The sequence below is a fragment of the Xylona heveae genome (genome assembly GCF_001619985.1).
Source record: "Xylona heveae TC161 unplaced genomic scaffold L228scaffold_10, whole genome shotgun sequence".
NCBI lineage: Eukaryota > Fungi > Ascomycota > Xylonomycetes > Xylonales > Xylonaceae > Xylona > Xylona heveae.
Window position 1 is genome coordinate 373,232 of NW_017264202.1, and position 20,403 is coordinate 393,634.

At 48.9% G+C, this 20,403-nt stretch overlaps 7 protein-coding genes across 7 annotated transcripts in view; 2 read left to right on the forward strand and 5 right to left on the reverse strand.

Annotated features, from left to right (window-relative positions):
* Positions 1-450: 450 nt before the first annotated feature.
* L228DRAFT_25222 (hypothetical protein) lies at positions 451-742 on the reverse strand. Its single transcript, XM_018333674.1, has one exon. The coding sequence runs from the start codon at positions 648-650 to the stop codon at positions 483-485; it is 168 nt and encodes a 55-aa protein (XP_018185818.1). The 5' UTR covers positions 651-742; the 3' UTR covers positions 451-482.
* Positions 742-2,172, reverse strand: L228DRAFT_25217 (hypothetical protein). The gene is made up of 3 exons (XM_018333669.1): positions 1,921-2,172; positions 1,641-1,861; positions 742-1,558 (listed from the first exon to the last, which is right to left on the reverse strand). Exons 2-3 carry the CDS (start codon positions 1,699-1,701, stop codon positions 834-836), a joined length of 786 nt encoding a protein of 261 aa, XP_018185819.1. The 5' UTR covers positions 1,702-1,861; positions 1,921-2,172; the 3' UTR covers positions 742-833.
* A 2,770-nt stretch (positions 2,173-4,942) lies between these two features.
* On the reverse strand, positions 4,943-10,092 carry L228DRAFT_240804 (hypothetical protein; the record flags this gene model as incomplete). Its single annotated transcript, XM_018331279.1, has 3 exons — positions 4,943-8,540; positions 8,597-8,706; positions 8,818-10,092. 3 exons carry the CDS (start codon positions 10,090-10,092, stop codon positions 4,943-4,945), a joined length of 4,983 nt encoding a protein of 1,660 aa, XP_018185820.1.
* Positions 10,093-12,934: 2,842 nt separating this feature from the next.
* Positions 12,935-15,478, forward strand: L228DRAFT_25256 (hypothetical protein). Its single transcript, XM_018333695.1, has one exon. The coding sequence runs from the start codon at positions 13,066-13,068 to the stop codon at positions 15,343-15,345; it is 2,280 nt and encodes a 759-aa protein (XP_018185821.1). The 5' UTR covers positions 12,935-13,065; the 3' UTR covers positions 15,346-15,478.
* Positions 15,479-15,610: 132 nt separating this feature from the next.
* L228DRAFT_213899 (alpha/beta-hydrolase) lies at positions 15,611-16,534 on the reverse strand (the record flags this gene model as incomplete). The annotated part of the gene is made up of 1 exon (XM_018330011.1): positions 15,611-16,534. The coding sequence occupies one exon, from the start codon at positions 16,532-16,534 to the stop codon at positions 15,611-15,613; it is 924 nt and encodes a 307-aa protein (XP_018185822.1).
* A 1,673-nt stretch (positions 16,535-18,207) lies between these two features.
* L228DRAFT_270354 (hypothetical protein) lies at positions 18,208-19,026 on the forward strand (the record flags this gene model as incomplete). The annotated part of the gene is made up of 1 exon (XM_018335399.1): positions 18,208-19,026. One exon carries the CDS (start codon positions 18,208-18,210, stop codon positions 19,024-19,026), a length of 819 nt encoding a protein of 272 aa, XP_018185823.1.
* Positions 19,027-19,627: 601 nt separating this feature from the next.
* The window catches only part of L228DRAFT_270355 (ankyrin), a gene marked incomplete at both ends in the record, with an annotated part of 1,371 nt that continues 595 nt past the window's right edge, over positions 19,628-20,403 (reverse strand). Inside the window, one exon of the mRNA XM_018335400.1 lies at positions 19,628-20,375. Coding sequence (XP_018185824.1) covers positions 19,628-20,375 — 748 coding nt within the window. The remainder of the gene's footprint in view (positions 20,376-20,403) is intronic.

The window sequence follows — 20,403 nt, forward strand, 5'->3', positions numbered from 1 at the left end:
AGGTATTTGCTTTCCGGTGCGATTGGCAGTGAAACTTTCGTTATCAATACGTAGTGGGGGTTGACCTTGCGGCACAGGGCACCGCCAATCCGGCTCGCGTACTGGTTAGTTCAGCAACGAAGCGTCCTTTTCCCACTGCGCCCTACCAGTAACATCGCCAAGACTCGTGCTCGGGCTCTAAGCCACCCCGTTCCTGTTTCGTTACAACCCAAGTTTGTTACCGCTACGCAATAGTTTTTGCTGTTTAGAGTCGACAGATTTTGCGGGCAATGTAGTTTCAATTTCAGTTTCGATTACAGTTATGAGTGTATAAACGAACAAGACTCTCTGCTGTTCGAATGTTGTTGCTTACTGTGTTGCCTGAGAAAATGGTGGCAAAATTGGGACCACATTTGCAATTCTGATTGTATCAAGTGATAAGAAAAAGAGAGATCAGATCAAACTATATCTTGATTCTGATATCAACTTCGAAAGGCAGATATTCAGTGATTCAACAAAGTGTGAGAAGAAGAAACTTGGCCAAAGGGGATATTTGCTGCTAGTGCGGACAGGAGCCGCAGTACGCATAAGAAGGAAAAGAGACAAAATAGTGAAAAGGCAAACGATTGCCGAGAGAAGGAAAAAAACAAAATGGAAAATGCAAGATCCATCCATCATTATTCCATCGTGACTCATCATGATTCTTGTCCATGATTTATTTGGAAAGGGCTGGGACAGGGGGGACCCCTTGAGCGTCGTCGTCGTCGTCATCAGCATCATCCTCATCCATTGCATCTAAATCCTCTGGGTGTCTGCAGCAATGCTCCCCCCGGTTAGCTTCCCGGATCCTTGCATTATACTTGTGGTAGTGGTGGTGGCTCAACGTACCCGAGGAGACCCTTAATGTCCTTCATCTCATAATGCTTCTTGCGCAGCTCCTCAAACTTCTTGTGCTTCTCTCGCTCCTCGGCGCTCCATCCGACGTCTTGCTCGCCATGTCCATGGAGGCCGTCATTATCCTTTGAATCGACAATGACCTGTTTCGAGCTGTCGTGCGTCCGAGGCACGGCTTCTTCGGGCTCGCCAAGCTCGAGACTGGGGATGTCGGATTCGCGTGCCTTGGTGCCGTTGACTTGGTCGAGCTCGTCCACGAGAATGTGATCGGTGTCGAGAGCGGGCAACTCTGGCTCCTCTTCCTCAACCTCTTGGTCAGGATCGTAACGTCGGACGTAGGGAGTCTTGGGCTCGTCAATCTTCATGGTCGCTGTCTTCTGTTGCTCGTTGAGGTAGAGATTGGCCTCGTCCCACTTGAGTCGTTGGTCGAGTTCATCCTGCTCGGCATCGCTGAGGCCTGCCGTACTCGACTGTCGACGCGAAAGAGACCTTGGGGCGTTGGAGGATGAGCGACGGCGACCGGCGTTTTGAAGAGTGTTGTGAATGGTGATTTCTTTTTCGGAGAGCTCTCGCTGGGGCTGCGGGCGGGAAGGCTGCTCGGTCGCTTCTGGCGACTGAGGCGAGAGAATGTGGGTCGGCGAGATTTGATCGTTGGGTGAGGAAAAGGATGAATGCTTGAGGATGCCTAGAAAAATAAAATTGAATTAGATTTCTCTCTTGATCTCCGCGGTCGGGGATTCTGTTGCAGCCTGCCATGGATAACTCACCCTTGGGACGCCTAGGAGCTTCGGACCCAGTGAGGGCGGGCGGAGAGTGCAGCGTCATCATGAGGGCGATGGTTGCGTCGCAAACGACTGCGGAGATGGCAGTTGTGGTCGTAGTTGCAGGTAAAGGAGTCTCGGAGGGTTGTTTGTGAATCGATCGTCTGCTTCACAGGCTTTGAGAATATAGAGTCACCACGGATGATTCAGGGTCCTGGTCTTTTATTCTGCAGATAAGGTCAGCGAGCTAGTCAGCGACGCCCATTCCCGTGACGAGGGTTCATCCGTGTTTCAGAGCTGCCTATATCTTGTCTTTAAATCGCCGTCTGTCATTCCTAGCAAGAAGAAAGCTGCCTTTGCCGAGAAACTTGGTCATGTCTCAAAACACCCTTGTAGACATTGGGTGGCTCTCTCTCTCAGTCATGAGCTATTCCAGTTTTTGTGAGGAATGACAGACAGCTCCAGACGCAGGGGAGTGTAGAATGAAGTGGGAAAGATTGCACATGAAATCTGTAATCATTTGAATAAATGACAAAGGGGACCATACCTTTTGTCAGTAATGTTTGTATTGTGTTGGGTTTTCAAGAAACACAAACACGAGGAACGGGGCACAATGGTGGATAAGGTGAGAAGAGGTCACTCGTCGCCAGCTCTTCTTTGGCTGGAGACAGCGAGACAACTTATCAACAACGTCACTGAAGTCCTTGGCGAGGGGCGGGATTGGCGGGGTTCAGTCAGTGGTCAGACACCAATAATAATACCTATTAGGTACAAAGTATATGGTTCATCTTTCAGCCCAAACAGCCCCCTGTCCTCTCGTTTCCCTCTCAACTGGTGTGTACTGTACACCTCATGTACTCGTAACTACTCCTCATCTGCAAAAAGCAATTCAAAAAAAAAAGGGTAGAAATTAAACTAGACGACAGGTGTACGAGTACACCATGGTTTATGGGTAAACGTCGGAGATGTTTCCGGTGGCGAAGGTGTACAGGGCTGATCCGGCAATTAAAATGACTGAGAGGAGAATGACGTTGCAACAGGTGGACCCTGGATCAGCGCGGATAGTTGTTTATTCCAGGAGCCACTTGAAGATGATCCTGATGATGCCACCACTCGGCAGCAGGGTGCACTCAACCAGTAATTTTGGTGGAAAATCAAAAGGGGACGGGCCGAGTGAGAGGATATCAGGCACGAACAAGCAGCCTGTCAATGATAAGGAAGAGAGGGATCAGCAATGATCTTCTGCTCACTATCGTTGTGTGGATGGATATATATGCAACAGTTCACAGACTGCTACCCTTCTAAAGTATATTGTAATTAGCCGCAGTAATATCGCTGTCGACGGGGCTGTGCTCGCCCGCTAATCATTTCCTTCACCTTACTCCGTAAATTATAATTGCACATCCCTAGGGAGAGAAGTATATTTTATTTTCATTTTTTTCTATCTTTAGCCTCGTGTACTCGGTATTGTCTGATATACTGCTGCCCAGCGCCGGATTCACTCGTATCATGACGCAGGGGGAGGGCCGTCGTCTTTGTCCACCGCTTATCCACCATATTTCACTGCCCCACAGGCCGGCAGATCAGGTCCAACATTACCTGATTCTCACTTTATCACTATATGTATTAAACATCTTCTCAGCCTATTCTTCTCAAATCTTACTATATTTCTCACCAGTCATCATCTTTCAGGTACCTTACCTACCCCATATACGGTACCTATCTTATCTACTACCAACCCTGCTATTCCAACTAACCTCACCATGATCACAATTCATACCCAACAACGACGTCAAAGATTCCTTCTTTCATTTCTCTATGAATAGTCAAATACTTCCTATTTGTTAATTCTTACTTTCCTACTCTATTACCTTTAAATAAGGCACATATCGGACTAGCGGCGATGCATAAAATACTGTATACGGATCAGGCGGCTATCGCGGCAAGTCTCTTCTCCCCTGACACTTTCCTTATATTTCACCAGTTACTCTGTACTCTGTACTCCCGTATTCTGTACTCCGTATTCTGTACCGTAGTCCCACTCTGTATACCTACCTTACCTCATCTCATCTCACCTTACCTTACCTTACCTCACCTTAGGTAGATCGTAGACTACGGTATAGGTAGGTATGTATGTAAATACATGAACAACAACACGTGCAGGCTGCCGTGCATGTAAACCTTAATGTGATCAGTCAGATCCCAGCAACCATATTCCCTGAATGCTCCATATATAGTATACTGTATTCCATTTAACTTAGTTATAGCACGCTCTTTATATTATAATATAAGTTAGACTGCCAAAAACTGTACTACGTATATCCCCACAGTCCACCAGTGCCAGTGTGCCACCGCAACTCACAACTCACAACTCACAAACTCACAGTCCAATTTCTGAACAAACAATTGCACGTTTTCAAACGATAGGTCCAAAATGAATCTAAAATGGGAGATAAGGGAAATAAGGGGGATACGGGGGATACGGGGGATAAAGAATAAGAAGATTAACAAGGATAAATAACTGCATGGTTGAGTCAGTGACTCAGCGTATACTATCTGACATAATACATGCATACTTCTACGAGTATCTAGCTCTAATACCAGCGATAAAGTGAGCGTATCTATAAAATGGAAAATAATGTACTACAAAGCATAGTATAGCAGAATGTATGGGAGTATAGTTGACATATGATTCCAAGGCTTGGCGGTCGGCTTAAAGCGATCTACTCGGGAAGAATACATTATGTTGAAAAAAATAAAATAATAATAATAATAACAGTAATAATCATAATAAGAGTCGTAAGAAGAAAAGCAAAAGATAAAATGCATTAAAAACAACAATTTATTATTATATATGCCGAATGAATAAATACATCAGATAGCCTCCGGGTATTAGAATGTGCAGATGAAACGCCACTGCTATGAGTCTGTGACCGATGCACGGTGTAATGTGTTATGCGATGATGATGGGCAGACGGGAAATATGAATGCCGAAATGGTTGGGGAAGGGAAGGGGATTTGGGGGGATGGTGATCGGGATAGGGGTAGTAGGAGGATGGGGAAAGGGCCAAGGAGTAAAAGATGGGAATAAGGACATGATGATAAAGCTGTCAGGGGAAAGGGTACTGCGAGATGAATAAGGGAATAAAGGTGGTTATAATGATACCATGGAGTTTGTTAAAAATAGAAAATTCGTAGCTCAGTCATGCAGTTCCTTGATGTGAGGCAACGATGAAGGCAAGTGAAATATCCTCAAACCGTTGACACATTGCCGCCAACACTTTAAGGGTATAAAAGAAAACTCACATCTAAGGACGGTCGTTAAATTCTTCACGCGCGCGAAGGTACTTGCGTGCCAATTTATCTCCGCCCTGTGATGATAATTCCATCCAGTGAAACGCCACGCACATAGTTTGAGGGTCTGACCGGATAGGATCATCATGCCGGCGATATGTCATCTCCGCTTTGAATGTGTCCTTGGGCATAGTAAGCGGGAGCGTGGTTCGCAGCAAGAGATCAGGATGCGTGAGATAAAAGATGGCAAGTTCCCGCTCGGCCACAGGATCGCCTTCTTTGGCGGTAATGATCCACATCTTGCCCGCATCTTCCATGCTGAACCGAGCCATTTCGTCATCTTCCTCGGTGCGTTTCGTGGAGGAAGAAGAAGAAGATCCACGATTCTTTGTATGGTACCCGACAATATCGTCCGCAATCTCAACCATGGTACGGCACACATCTTGCTTGAGCCCGAGCGCTGCAAGTCCAGCATCCCAGAACGCTTTGCCTCGCTCTGTCTTATCCAGGATTTGTGCAGGAACAAATGATGCGATATACTGCAGATCGCGGAAGAGTGTTTTTGGACATGCATCCGAGTCGCGGAAAAGACTTTGAAGTACATCGACAATCATATCAGTGCTAGGAACACCGACGGCGCTATTGGAGCCGCCACCGCCTCCACTTGCGTACCGGTTTGGCGATGCGACATGGCCTCCAAAGGTAACGTTCTGAGACCGCCGTTCCTCACAATTGGCAATAGCCTCTTCCAGGTTCTTCGCCCGAGGGGTTTGCGAATGGTCCGCGACGGTCGCCTCCCGAGTTTGGAGCTCTTGCACTGAATCGAGTGGAGGAGAGGCGGCAATTGTTGGAAGCAAATCGCGACGACTGGCAAAAGACCGCCCTGATCGAGAGGCAAGAGATGCAACGATGAGGAGCTCTAGCTCATATAGCGCATGCAACTTGGTATATGGATTGGGATGTGTTGAAAATTTGCGTAACAGTTGACGAAATGCAATATTGAACGGAAACTCCAGTAGACCTGCCTTTTTTGCTGCTGCCAGACCCGAAGATCTGGCTGTTGCATCACTTGATGACGTTGAAGCACCCTCTTCAGCAGAGACGGTGCCGTGAGCCGCATGTTCTAGGGTGGCTACTGGTGCAGCGGGCTGGCTTCGTTCGCCGCGACCTAAAGTATCCAGAGGCCCCGAACGATGCTCCGATTTGCGCATTGAGCGCATGCTCTTCTTCTTAGCGAGGGCCTTTCGTCGCTTGCGATCTTCCTCTTCCTTGCGCTGTCGGCACTCTTCGCCGAGATCGCCGGTGAACCAGGCATCTGTCTCGCTGCCCTTGCTCCAAACTAGGTTTCCAAGGTCGCTCAACAGGAGACCTGTCAGGGTCTGCTTGAGGTCAAGCAGAAACCGGTGCTTGTCCAGGTTTACCCGCTCAGAAGTGGCCAACATGGCCGTGTCATTTGTGGAAGACCCCGCGCGCTGCCTGATGTTAGACCCGGTTGTCGCTGCAGAGTGCAATTGCGCTCTGAAAGGAGACCAAAAAGTGTTGGAGGAATCAATGCTGAGAACAGGGCTAGCATTCCCAAAATAGTCTTGCGAGTCCGTAAGATCGATTGGCCCGCTGCCTCTTCCAGTACTCCATCGACCTGAATCAAAGCTTTGTTGCGACGTGTTGCGAGCCGATATCGACCGAAGGTCTCGGGAGCTTGAACGGAGATCCAATCCAGGTAATTTGGAACGACCTGAATCAACGACGTATTCTTCATCTCCAGCAATGCTCAAAGTTCCCACGCCCGTCAGGAAAAGATCGCCCTTCTGACGACCACTGTCAAGGATACGCTGATCGCGCGAAAACAGCTCGCTCGACCAAAGCACCGGGCCGTCCAAGATCCGCTCACCAACGAGTCTATCAACACACTTATCAACCTCGAGGCAGAAGCGATGTATCCTCTCCTCACCCTTGCAAAAGTTTTCGATGCCATACTTTGTAAGCCATTTGAGAGTCATTTCCGCTTGTTCGTCTGACAGCTTGTTCGGTCCGCCTTGGTCAGTTGAGGCTGTCATTAGGTCGAGGATTTGAGCTTCCGTCTTGAAGAGGAAATTGGTTGTAGACGATTTTGCAACGTGACGGAGCTTCGAGGGCGGAGTGGCCTTGGCTGCCGCAGGTTTCGCCGGCTGACCCATTGTTTTTAAGGCCAAAGCAATGTTCTTTGCTTCTTCATAACCTGCCGAATTTCTGACGTCCGTGACGTACCACATCTTATCTCTCAGCTCCTTTAAACCTAGCATCATTTCCTCTATTGCAGCATCATGACGCTCCTGAGATTGTTTCAGCCAGACAAACCAAGCCTCAAATTCCTCAATCGCGCTGGCGGACTTGCCAAGGGAATCTCTTGGTCCTCGCGAGATATAATTCAACAATGCAGCGTAGCCATTCTTCTTGAGGGACGGGACAGGTAATCGTCGGAGTTGCTGGAGGGTCTTCCAATACAAGTGTGCAGCTATGAAGTCTGCCCGGGCCCGGCATTGATTGGTAGCTGCCTCGAGCATGGTAAGGAGCACGGATGGAGACTCGCGGCCACCGTCTCTAGAACTTAAGCTGGCGCTCCGCCCTTGACTAATTGGACGAGAGCGTTCTGGTAGAGCGGGATGGTGGCCAGCAATCATGGCAGAAAGCTGGCTTTGGGCATGATATGGATTCCTCGAAATACGGGCCTCGACTGGGATTGCGCTCTCTTGTCGAGGTGTGCTTGGCTTATGCGCTAGTTTGCCCAGATGAGTCGTGCGGTTACTGAATATTTTGGATTCGCTGTCCGGAGTAAGCTCCTTTGGAATCTCATATTCTTCGACGAGACGAGTGATGGCGTGCTTCAGTTGGTGATAATCCCGTTCCAAATCCCCACGATCACCCGTTCCTTCATCCTCGCTATCACTATCAAAAGAGTCTTCCTCTTCTTCGTCGTCATCCATAGAATCCTTGCGCATTCGAAGATTCAAGACTTTCCCGTCGCCGGAGACAAAAAGAATCGCCCACTTCTCTGCACAAGGATGGCAGACACCAGCAGTAGCTTCCAAGCCAAGAATTTGGGTCATTTCAGAACAAACCAATCGTAACTGCTGCCCATACTCCTCAGTGGATAAAGGACGGTCGAGGCTTCGAGGATCCTCGCGAGCATCTAGGGACGACAGCGAAATCTTCTGCCCGAAAGATTCGAGTAAAGGTTCCCGAGAAGTCACATCACTTGTCACAGAGGAGCTGCTATTACTCAAGATTGAAACAGATTCAGGCCCTCCGAAGGAGTTGGCTGGCGTTGACAGAGGTACTGATATCCCTGAGATAGAGGATGTGGTCGAGTGCAAAGTCTTACGTTGCATTTCCTTTTCTAGGGAGCGGGAAGCTAAACGGCGTTCAGGAAACAGCGTGTTGACCAGAGTCACAATGTCGGATGGACAAATAACGAGATAAGGCTGGATTTCTACGGTTTCGCGGGGAGAAGTAATGGCCTTTGCCGGGTGTAGCATAGGCTTAGCTGAACGTGTAGACTTGGAACCTCGGAATCTCAAAAGAATACTCTCAATGTGAGCCCGGATTTCGGGATGGATGGGAACAGCCTGCTTCCTATGAGGAACGTTAGCATTGCAGGAGACCAAACTCGAGTGTTGTAACATTCGTACCAATTATAAGTCATATCAAGAACTTGCTTTTGGGCGCGAATGGCAATCTCTTTCAAAATTCTTTGGCGCGCGTATTCGCTGATATGATGGCCTGTCATAATTCCATGACTCTTTATAATAGTTAGCATGACATGAGCATTCTATTATTTTGCAGCCGGATGACTCGCCTCTGGGTGAATAACAGCATTCAGAAGATAAATGGAAAAAAACCAGCGGGATACGATGAAGGTTTGGGCGGCACGCTGCTTTTTTGGCTCATCCAGCTTCTTGATAATGGCATTGCCAATTTCTAGTACTCCTTCAGGAATCCCGCCAGCACTAGGTTCATCATCAATAACTTCGAAGAAAGATCGGATCGCCATGTCAAAGAATTCTTCTGCTGCAATCAAGTCCTTGGAGCTTCGTCCTTCAGGCTGAGTCCGAGTTCCATTTTGTTGCTCGTCGGCCTTGTCCAGGAGAAATGCTCCTTCTTGGAGCATCTTCATCAGATAAAGTTCCAGATTGGTTTTTCCAGGCCATTCACGCATGGCAGCCCACGCGTTGAGAACACTGCAAATAAACTGGCCACTACCACTGCGACCGTCTGTTATTAGACGTGCGCAAGTGGTAGCCCATATTTCAGTACGACGCAGATCCTCGGCTGAATCAGGCCCAGAGGAATTTGCAAAGACAGTGTACAAAAGAGCGGAGAGAGGATCGTGACGTTGGAAGGAGAGTAAACGTCCAACCGGGGAGGCAGGATGCCCATTGCCACGATTGCTACTCGACCCGGCTGGTTTTCCACGTGCAGAAATTGGCATTACCGATTCGATAGGGTCCAAGGCTTGATGAAAGGCGGTGAGTGAGGACAGCTCCGAAGAGGAGAGGCTGGCTATACGACCGGCAAGAAAGTCAGGATCGGTTCGGATTTTTGAAAGGAAGCCCGTGATCTCCTCGCGATTACGAGAAGGGAGCTCGTGCATGAATGTAGACAAGGCCCTTGACTTCTCTGCTCGTCTTGCGTTCATAGAACGGCCCGGCTCTATTTCAGGCTCCAAAAGGGCGTAACGGCGAAGGGCATCACAGGAGCTCCGGACATCGTGTATTGCATTGTATAAGGCCGCAAACCCCTTTTTGTCATCCGAGCGGAAATTCTCAATCAAGGACCGATGCGCAAGCTCACCGCCACGCTCAAGACGAGCCGACAGCGCGCTAGACACGAGCCAACGGTGTAGACGCACGCGGGACTGTGCCCGTCGTTGTTCCTGGTAATTTTGTAACTTGACGAGATGTGCAAGCTCGGCGAGAGAAGTCGACGAAGCTGTCACGGCCACGCTGGGCATGCTTTCTTCAGCATACTGGGAGATGTCTTGCAATGGCAGTCGAGGAATCTGGCCTACCGGCGCCGAAGCAGAAGGCACCATCGGAGGTCGCGATGGCAGCGCAGTCATGTTCACGATGTTGTCGCTCATGCTAGCCCCATCATCATCACCTGTCCTGCCATGACGACCGCCCATCTTGGCGGGCTGCGACACCTGGGCCGGCGAGCGGACAGGACTCTGATGGCGAGAAGAAGGATCTTGTAGGGTCTCATGAGAGTCGCGCGGGGACGGAGTCGGACTTCTTGATGAGACCTGGGTAACGGTCGGCGAGACGGCTTCATATCGAAGGAATGGTTAGCGGGCACTCTCTCCAAGTTCTGCCAGCTCACCGCACAGTACGCGATGTGATGCATGCAGGCACGCGCAACGCGATTGGCAGAGAGACTCGGCGAGCATAAGAAACGACGGCCAGTAGGGAACATACGCGGGGAGGAATACGCCGGCCCCGGCGGCGACGAGGAGTGCATCGTGTTCATCTCGCCATTTGGCCAACCCGACCAGATCTCGAGTGAACGGACTCGAGATGCACGGGCAAAGGATTCTTGGCCACAAAACTCCTTCTCGTCGGACACTTTCGAAGCCAGATCAAGATGTCGATCTGCCGATCGGAGAGGGTTTCAAACGCAGCGTGTCAAATTTACCGTAGTAAGATTGACGTTGAACCACAGCGAGCGTTAAATGCTGTCCGCAAAACGATGGTCGGACAGCGCTGCCGCCACTTGCGCTCTAACGTAGTCGGGGCCTGCCGACTTTCTGGAGAGTCTCAAAGATCTGGGGCACGATAATCGTATCGCTGGCGGCGAGTTATGGTACACACCTGCAGCAACAGTAGTGTGTGGACGGTCGAGATTGGACGTTCAGAGAGATGATCGTTGCAGGAGGGGCGAATGCTTTGGTCCAAACTCGAGTTTGGACGAGTGTTTTGGCAGGATGAGAATGGTCTGAAAGGGAATGACTTGCAGATTCAGGTGTCTACCATTGTCAACGAGTAACAGCAACAGCGTGGCTGTCCAAAGCTATCAAAAGCTATCTCCACCGCACCAATACCAATCGATACCGTGACCATCATGGTAAGCCCTGGGGGTGGGTGGCCAGCGAATGAATGTGTCGATCGCGACCAGCCATTTCATCCATTCACGTTGTGACGGGTGGACGACGAGAACAAAGCTGGCTCAGAGCACGGACGAATCAGAAAGTCAAGGGGACATGTTGTCTGCGGAGGAGGGCGGGACGGCGGATCAAAGCGATCAGGGATGCGACCGGGATCCAGTCCTCTTGTCGTCCTTGGGACGGCACGGCCCAGCGAACATGACAGGTCGAAACGCGCAGCGAACCTTAGCCGTAGCAGTTAAACCGAGTCGGGCATCGCATATATCAGCTGGTTAAGGCTCAAGCGGCTCTCCTTTTCTCCTTCGCGTTACCCCGTTCAGCTTGCTTGCATGACTTTAGGCCCCATATCACCAACACCATCTTTTGGTTCTTTTCCCCATTTTCTCGCTCAACGCTGAGGAATTCTGCAACTGGACGAAACACCCTCACCATTGTAATCTCTTGTCACTGGGGATGCCAGATTCCTTTCATGTGTAGCTGTGCAGATTGCCATCTTGTTGATCTCTTACACTTAGGGTTCGCCCAGCTGCGCTGTCATCAGGCCTCACAAAATCGATTCCAGATCAATTTGGTTAAAGGGCTTGTTGGGCATTCGTCAGGTAGTAAACAAGCTTTTTCTCATCACAAATTGCCAGAAGCAGCACCTTCCGGTCTCATCTTGGACTTTTGAGAATCGTTCGCTCGTCGAATCAACCTACTTTGCCTGCACCCCGCTTCGCAAGTGTCAACCGAGACAAGTAAGCTTCTCACTGTAAGGTGCGACATAGCGAAAGAGCTGCACAGTAGCCACGAATAGATTGAGACCTGATGAAGTGGCCGCTTTTGTGGCCCTGTTGACCGCTCAAGCTTTTCATCTAAAAGAGATTGGAACAATATCAGTGGTAATGTGAAAGGCTGATTTGCGGGTCTAGGCCGCGTTTTGGACTTCCATGCCATGGAGCAATTATTGCCGTGATGAGTTGGCCATGCATTGCGTCTCACATTATGATAGGATTGGAGTGCTCTCTCCTCGCCGCATTGGCTTGTCCAACGAAGCGCTGTCGATTTTCTCCCGCAAGCTTGCCGCTTTTTAGCGGAGGGGTACCGCTGAACATAGACCCACTGGTTCTTTAAAAAAATTTCAATCTAATAGCGCAGCAAATATGACTCGACTAATCCCACCAACACATGGTTGGAAACCTAAGGTAAATACCTAAATTCGGGTCAGAATCCACAAATGATGTATTATATTAGCCTCCGTTCTCTCATGCAGATGTTGTGATAGATACTTAGCATATGGATTTGGCAATGTTTGACCAAGAACTCGACCTCAGGTTGTATTTGAGTTGAATGAGAACGTGCCCCAAGAAGATCCGGTGCTCCTACCGTCGATAGGTGTACTTGAACGTAACTCGATCGTGCACATTCTCGAATTGCTCTTCTTCCCTAGCGGGGAATTTGATGATAGGCGGTCAGACTATTGCCTGTCGACGACGAGGACACTGAAGAATAATATCACGAAAATTAACCTTATATATCCACAAAGACTTGTTCCACTGACCGTGATCGTTCCATTAAGGTTCAATAGAATCTACGAGAGTGATAGCAAGACATTCTCTGCCACCTAAATCAACATTCATCTATCACTTTTATCGATCAAAATGAAGAAACCCGATATCAAATTGAAGAGCGCTATGTACCAGTAATGAAATTCAGAAAAATTCCCCTGAAATGATTAATAAATGGATCATTCAGAATCATCACCGTAGAGAAGGCTTATGAGCGTATTCGGACAACGGCAGACATTCCTGTGGCGGCTGCTTCGGCGGAACTAAAAGATCCGATCCGGCAGTCGGCATGCTCTCCACCATCACATTGCTGATGCCTACGAGCACCCTTTCAGTAATATTTTATAGCTATTTTATGCCCCTTTTGATAATACAATGGCGATTTTCCAATCATTATCTTACTCAAACTAATCTCCTCGTCTCTGCACCATGAACCCTCGAAATATTTTGAATGATGGACGACTGGGGCTCTGTCTGGGGCGAGGAACTGCCCAAACCACTCGCGGGTCTTTCAACGGCGCCAAATATAGCAGAATTCAAGAATCGTACTGCTGGAATACACGGATTTGATCCATTAAATGGTAATTCGCCGTGGACAAATGATGATGTCCCATCAGTCAATGGCCCAGACGACAAGCCGAGGAGATCACGTGTCGACATCGATGACCTTGATGCTCACATTCTCTCGGAGCAGCAAACAGTTAAAGAAGAAGAAGATGATGACTATGGAGATTTTGTATGGGGTGAAGAGCAAGGACAAGAGCATGAAGCCGATAGGGAAGCGAACGCAATCTCCTTTTCGAGGTCGTTAACCCCCAAAATATCAAAACCGAGGAGTCTGCTCAACGAAACCTCACAAAATAACGAGAGCTATCCGGAAGAGACCGAAGAAGATTCTTCTGAATTTCCTGAGCCGAAACAAATGGTTGATACAGATGAATTGGTGACAAACTTGCCCGAGGACGTTGTGTTTGAGTCGAAAGAATCTCGAACTCCTCCGAACTCTGGCAATGACACCTACCTTGAGTCTGCATCATCGTCCATAGACGGAGGCGCAGTTGGATCAGTTGACGCTCACTTGTCAGACGTGAGAGGAGCCCAAGATTCTAATCACAATGATTCTATATTTAAGACGGAAGAAGACGATGATTTTGGAGAATTCGAGGATACAGAAGAGCCGCAAATCGCTGGATTCATTGTTGACCTACCAAAAGTAACTTCATTTGGGGACGCACAGCCTCTACAGAATGACGACTTCAAATCGAAGCCGAGATTCTCTGTAGATCTGTCACATATTAACCAGATCTTCCCAGTGACAAGCGATGAGCAAACTCCTCTCAGCGACATTCCGGATGAAACGATCTCGAGTACATCAAATCGCAAAGTCTGGTACCGCATCACGCGTAAAGAGACCATGCGAGAAGAGAATTTTGCTGATGAGAGCAATTACGTTAAAATTAGATGGAATGACTCCAAAGTTCGAAGAGACGTCAACAAGAGAGTAGAGAAATGGATTGGCGAAGACAGGTCACTCAGGGGCTTCGGTTTCGGCTTTGGTTTACACAGCGGAGCAAGAGCGAGGAATATTTTTAAATGGTCGGAGAATTCGAAAGATGTCAGCTCTGGAATGGGAAGATCCAGGTCTCAAACAACCGCATCAGGTCCTGCTCCGCTGCTCCTTGGTTCACGACATCGCCATCACCAATCATTAGCTCCTGGCCATTTCCCTCCTCCTGAGAGCATTAAACCTCCTCAGTCTTTTCCACGGAATCTAGGGTCGTCATCAAGTAATAATACGAACCTTCGTATGGATCAGCAACCCAGATCATCTGATAATATCAACGGGCGCACGGGCGAAATGGCGGCTTCAAAAAGAGACTCTAGCACAACCCCGGATCGCCATTCCCAATCGCCATTCATACCAGAAAACTCTGGTTCTCAAATTCAATCTCCTTTACGAGCACCTGCAAACCATGGTAGAGCTACATCTGTTGGTCTCAGAAAGAGCATGCCTTTCCACTCTAAGCAAGGGCGCACTACTCAAAGTGTGGATCTTTCTGCATTGCAACCATTACGTGCTGCAACAGCTCAAGACCGAGCTCCAAGCCCACTTTTAGAGTCTACTTTGGGCCGCCCGTCGCTAGGAAGATTGCCTCCACCGTCGAGGCCAAGTATACCACATCTTACTTCCCAGAACCTTGTCACGAAGACGCAAGACAGCCCCGTGTACCACTCAGAGATATCCTCGGTTCTGCCAAACGAGCAAATTCGTCACCTAAGAGGCCCTTCAATACAACTGTTAACATCGCTAGAAGACAAATTTCAAGGACTGCCACGAGAGACATCAACCGCTGGTCGGCCATCTTCAGACTTGGCAGAGTTAGTAGAATCGCCGATCACTGCGACGACGGAACAGAGCAACTCTTCTCACATATCACCTCCGAATTCTCCAATGACTTCTCTGCCATCTACGTCATCCCCTGTCAGTTTTGTTGAGACCGGATCCAACGGTAATATGAAACCGGTTCCACACAATCTTGTTCTATCAAGAGGGCCAGACGGCAAATCCAAAAAAGCCCTAAGCCCTATCGGACAGACTGCTGAACATCCAAGATCTTCATTTTCAACAGAAAACAGAGCCACGGAGAAGACAAGAAGGGACGAAGAAGAGGATCGAATAGTACGAAGCATAATTGCAGGTCTCCCGGACTTGTCTTACATGCTCAAGTAAATAGCGCACCATGTACCGGACAGCACATAACGAACGCATTTGAAGGTGTTTTGAGGCATTCAATTTGGTCACTTTGGTCCAGCCTTTTTTATTTTATTTTATTCAAGATGCGGCTGATTCATTCATTATATACATTGTTACAAATATTCCCAATGTACATTATACACCAATCACGCCATGCAGCATAAAAGACCTATCAGCGTCCCTGCTTCCCTAGTCCAATCCACTGCAGCATCCGTGAGTCTATGGTACCACGCACATCCATCTAAGCACCTACAGTCTTCTGGAAGAAGTCTGCGAACTTAGGAAGAGCCTCCGATGCGTCATCGTACAGATCGACATGTGTCTTTCCGTCAACGATGTACAACTCTTTGGGCTCCTTGGCACGCTCAATTGCCAATTCGCTGAAATACTTTGACTCTGCCAAGCTTCCGACGATCATAAGGAGGGGACGAGGCGAGATCAGGTCATTAAACGTATACGCGGAGAAGTTGGCAAGGAGATCAACGCTGCGAGCCAGCATCCTATTAGGAGCGCGGGGATGCTGACCCCTTGGGGTTCGATAGTATTCACTGCCTTCTCTGAAGAGAGTCGGCGTTCCATCAGGAATGGTATTCGGGTCATCCGAAACAAGGGGGCCATGCACTGGTGCTTCTCCCTTTGCTTCTGCCGTTCGGAGCCTGCCCGCCGCCGTGAGAGTACCGACAAGATTCTCCTTCGACACAACGCCAGCAGTGTTTTGCAGTCCTTCGCGGACCAAGGCGCCAAAGTCAACAGCACTCAATGTCGCAACCGCCTTGATACGCTGGTCCGTCTGTGCCGCGAATGGGACATATGCTCCTGATGCGCAAATGCCCAAGGCTCCGATCCGCTCGGGATCCACATCATCCCGAGTTGTCAGGTACGTCACGGCAGATCGTACATCCTCTGCGCGTTGCTGTGGGTTCTCAAGCCCACGTGGCTCTCCCTCGCTTTCGCCCTGGAATGCAGCATCAAAAGCGAGAGTGATGAAGCCTTTCTCCGAGAGAAGTCTTGCATAAAGACCGGCCGTTTGCTCCTTGACGCCGCCACCGGGATGGCTTACGACAATCGCTGCGCGCTTCTGATCAGGCGCGCCCGGGGGAGGAAAGTAAAGGTCGCCGACGACCTTAATTCCATTGCTGGGGAAATTGACCTTGACAGGAGACATGGTTGCTAGGAGGCGATGTTCCGACGAGATAGGCGGTCTATTTCTGAGAGATTTTTGGTCGAACTTCAAAAGAGAAGATTATGGGCAAGTGTATTGCAATTATGGTAGAGAGATGATATTTGCTTGATGATCAGATGGATTCAATTAAAAGGGTTTCTAGCTACTCTTATATCACGCGTCAGGGGCAATTATTCATGTTTTTTTGGACCCTATTGCGGCACGCGGCTTCCAATGAAAAAAGTGTGCTCATTTATCGTATCACCGGTAGCCCCGCAGCAATCCAAGGGTTCAGGAGGGTTCGTCAGCCTCACCTGCTACTACGGGTTGAAGCACCGATCTACGTTACTATGAAAGATCGAAGCTGGAAGGTTTTGGCAGTAATCTAGAAAAGGCTGGATTTACATCCCAAGTAGTTTAGCTCCGGCCGAGCTAACGGTAAACAGAAGTAGCGTTCAAACCTTATGCAAGTCGATGACAGAAATGACGATCTACTTACCATTTTGGGCCTTAGCGACCAAATCTTAAATCCAGATTCGGAGATAAAATTCACGGCTTACTCGAGATTAGATGCGGCCCGGCGGCCGCACCCGCACGTTGTAAATTCACCGCGCGCACGAAACATTTCATTATCACCATTCTCCGTCACTGAAGCACGCCTGCGAGCAAAATACCATCGCAGTGGTTCATTTTGCCAGTTGTCAGCTATCACTGAAGATTTTAATGTATCAGAAGCACATTCTGGTTTAAAACGAGTCTTGTATAAATGGAAAGTTATTGTTTTGTTTTATGTTAATCTTCTAGTTTTTCGCTGTCCGTTTGTTCTTTCTTTCCTTCTTCCAATTGATGTTCTTATAGTTCACTGCAATGTGCAGATACTGTTTGGTCTGTGCATCAGAATCTACACTCGTGGAAAAACACGCAGCTAATTTTTGATACACAGCATATTTTGCACACCTGCCGACTGCACAACATGTCAATGGTGTATACATTCTCTCACTTGAACTCCTCAATGCAAAACTTTACAGAAATACTTAGTCACATTGCATTGTACTGCTGTTCAATCTCCTCAGGGCTCACGTCACAACTCTGATGCCGGTTGAATGCATGAACAGTGACCATGCAACAGAGCAAGAGGTCTACCGTCTCCGGCAATCCAGTCATATCATAAACAGCCAGCTAGTCCCAGGCACCAGCTACTTGACTTCTGCGACTGATTGCTCTCTCAACTATATCTTCTTCGCTCACTCTGAAGTCTGCTGAGAACCCAATGGTATTCACTCTGTTGCTGGCGGCCATGGCCCGTAGCCCAGGGAAACCCACAGTCCTCACCTCTCTGGAGACCGCAGTCTGGAACCATCTCCGACTCTGCTCCAGAATCTCAACATCAACAACACCGGCTTTCATCAGCCATCCATCACCACTACGCTTTTTACGATCTTTCTTCTCTTTGAAACAATCTTAAGCCAGCCTTAGCATTTCTTCCACATATCCTACGAGGCTCGGCATCAAAGTCTCAACTTCATACTATCATACATCGGCTTCTCACAAGTCGAGATCCCACGAGTCTCAAGCCTCAAGTCACAAGTCTCGAGCTCTCATCCAGTCAAGCTCTACTCACGGTCTACCCTCAGCTGCATCTCTCTAGTGCAAATTGCAAATTGCAAATTGCAGCAATGCCCAACCCACCACCTCCTCCGCTCATCTACACTGTCCTCCGCGGCGGACGATACCACCCTCCGCCTCCGCCTCACGCTCCCTTTCCTCCTCTCTCTAACACTGTCGGCCATGCTGGCATCAATGGCGACCAACCCACCTATTCCAGAACCAAAAGCATGCTCAGCCACGCTCTGTCCACCGGCAAATCCGTCATCGAAATCGAAGCCAACCAAGTCGTCTTCTTGCCCTGGGCCTCGCTCAGCGCCGACCGTCTCATCGGGGGCAGCAACTTATTCGGCGAAACTCTCTTCATCATCACGGGTGTCGAGGGCGCCATCGTTGCAATCTTGCCTTCGCCCGTGGACCACGACTTGGCATTCGCGAACCCGGCGTGCTCCTCGGCGCGGATCCGCGAGATGACCGATCAAGTTATTCAGCTTTTCTATCAGCACTTTGACATCGGGTACGAGAACATTGAAGAGGATCGCAAAGTCACTACGGTGGCGGTAGTCGTTCCGAAAATGTATGATTCGTTGTGGGCCCCGGGACAGATGTATTTCCTTGACAGGCTGATTTCGATGATCGGTCTGAGGCCGATGATTTGGGGGTATGATTTGGAGAATCCGAATCGAGGTACTTCACGTCGGCGGAATGGGCACGGTGATGGAGACGACGAAGAGTACGGATATGGTAATCCGGGAAGGTTCACGTTTTTGATACGTGGAAATGCGCCGGAGAATGGAGTCAAGAGCGAGATCTACGTGGAGGACTACCTGGTGGAGCCGATTCCGGGGGTGACTGTCGGACTGTATCTCGAGTTGCCGCTGACTGGGTAGTTGTCGGCCAGGAGGCGCAGTATTTGTCTGTGAGGCTGGTGTATTTAAAGGCCCGGCAGGGAAGCAGGACTTTCAAGGCTTGAGCGGATGAGGGTATGGTTGTCGAAGGCGCTCTGGGACGTTGCGCTTTTCATGTCTCCAAGACTGGTATTATGGATATTACCAGATCATGTTTTTCTTTTCTTCTTTTATAGGTGTGAAAGGATAAGGGTCTCGTCAATGTAACATTCTCCTCTCTGCCTGACATTCGAGCTGGTTATGTGATGTAGAGACCAATGGAAAAAACAAAGTGATACAGAGCAATGAAGGAAATGGTTGTCCACTGATTTGGCTTCAAGGTATGGGAAATGGAACTGCCAATTCTAGTCCAGCCGTATAAGATATAGTTATCCATCCCGCGCACAATTTTCTACTGCTTTATATTTGTAATGCAGTGTTTCATCTTTTCCTATTGCATATCCTGTATAGAAAAGCGTGCGTAATAAACACTGGAAAACGCATCAAAGGCCCAAGAAGAAACAAGTGTGATGAACACTACAAGATTGACCCAATAAAAACCCCGATCGCGGGGTTGAGCAGGCTGCAGAGCACAAAGTCCGATTCAATCATCATCATTATCATCATCGTCATAATTATCATCTCCTTCTTCCCGAATTTCAACATAAGGCTCGTGTTCCTGCTGGGGACCAGAATTGCCTTCTGGCTGAGAGCTTGAGTTTCCACCATTTCCTTCGGGAGCTGTTGAACTGGCACCTTCATCATCGATCGTACTCAAACTATGGACAAGCTCTGGCGTCGAAGTACTTAATAGCTCCGCTATTTTTGCATATCCCAATGCCTTGGCAGCGTCAGAGGCATGAGTACCATTCAAACTCTTGATATCAGGATCTGCGCCGCGTTCAAGCAAATGTCTTACTGCAGCGATATTGCCTAGGCAGGCCGCAAGGTAGAGTGGCGTTGCATGACTGGCGCCCTCAAGACTTGCGTGCATACTGGAAGTTGTCTCGTCAAGCCTATAGTTGATATTGGCTCCCCATGCAAGCAGATAATCTATGAGATGCAAGCAGTCGCTCTCGGTCCGTAAAAAGGTATGGGGTAGTGCGAGTTGCGCAAGTTCTGGGATCCCTTCCACTGACCCATACAGCCCGCGATACATAACATTGTGCAATAAATGGCCCTTGCGGATATCAGCGTAGCCTCTCTCGAAACATACGTGTACCATGCTCGGCACTGCCCAGTGCACAACTGCAGATAATGGCGTGTAGTCGATATCTTCTTGCACTCTGTTGTTTATCGAAGCGCCGCTGTATAAGAGCCACCTGAAAAGCATCTCGTCTCCCAGTGCAAGACTGCAGTCCGGTGTTAATACTTGTTTTT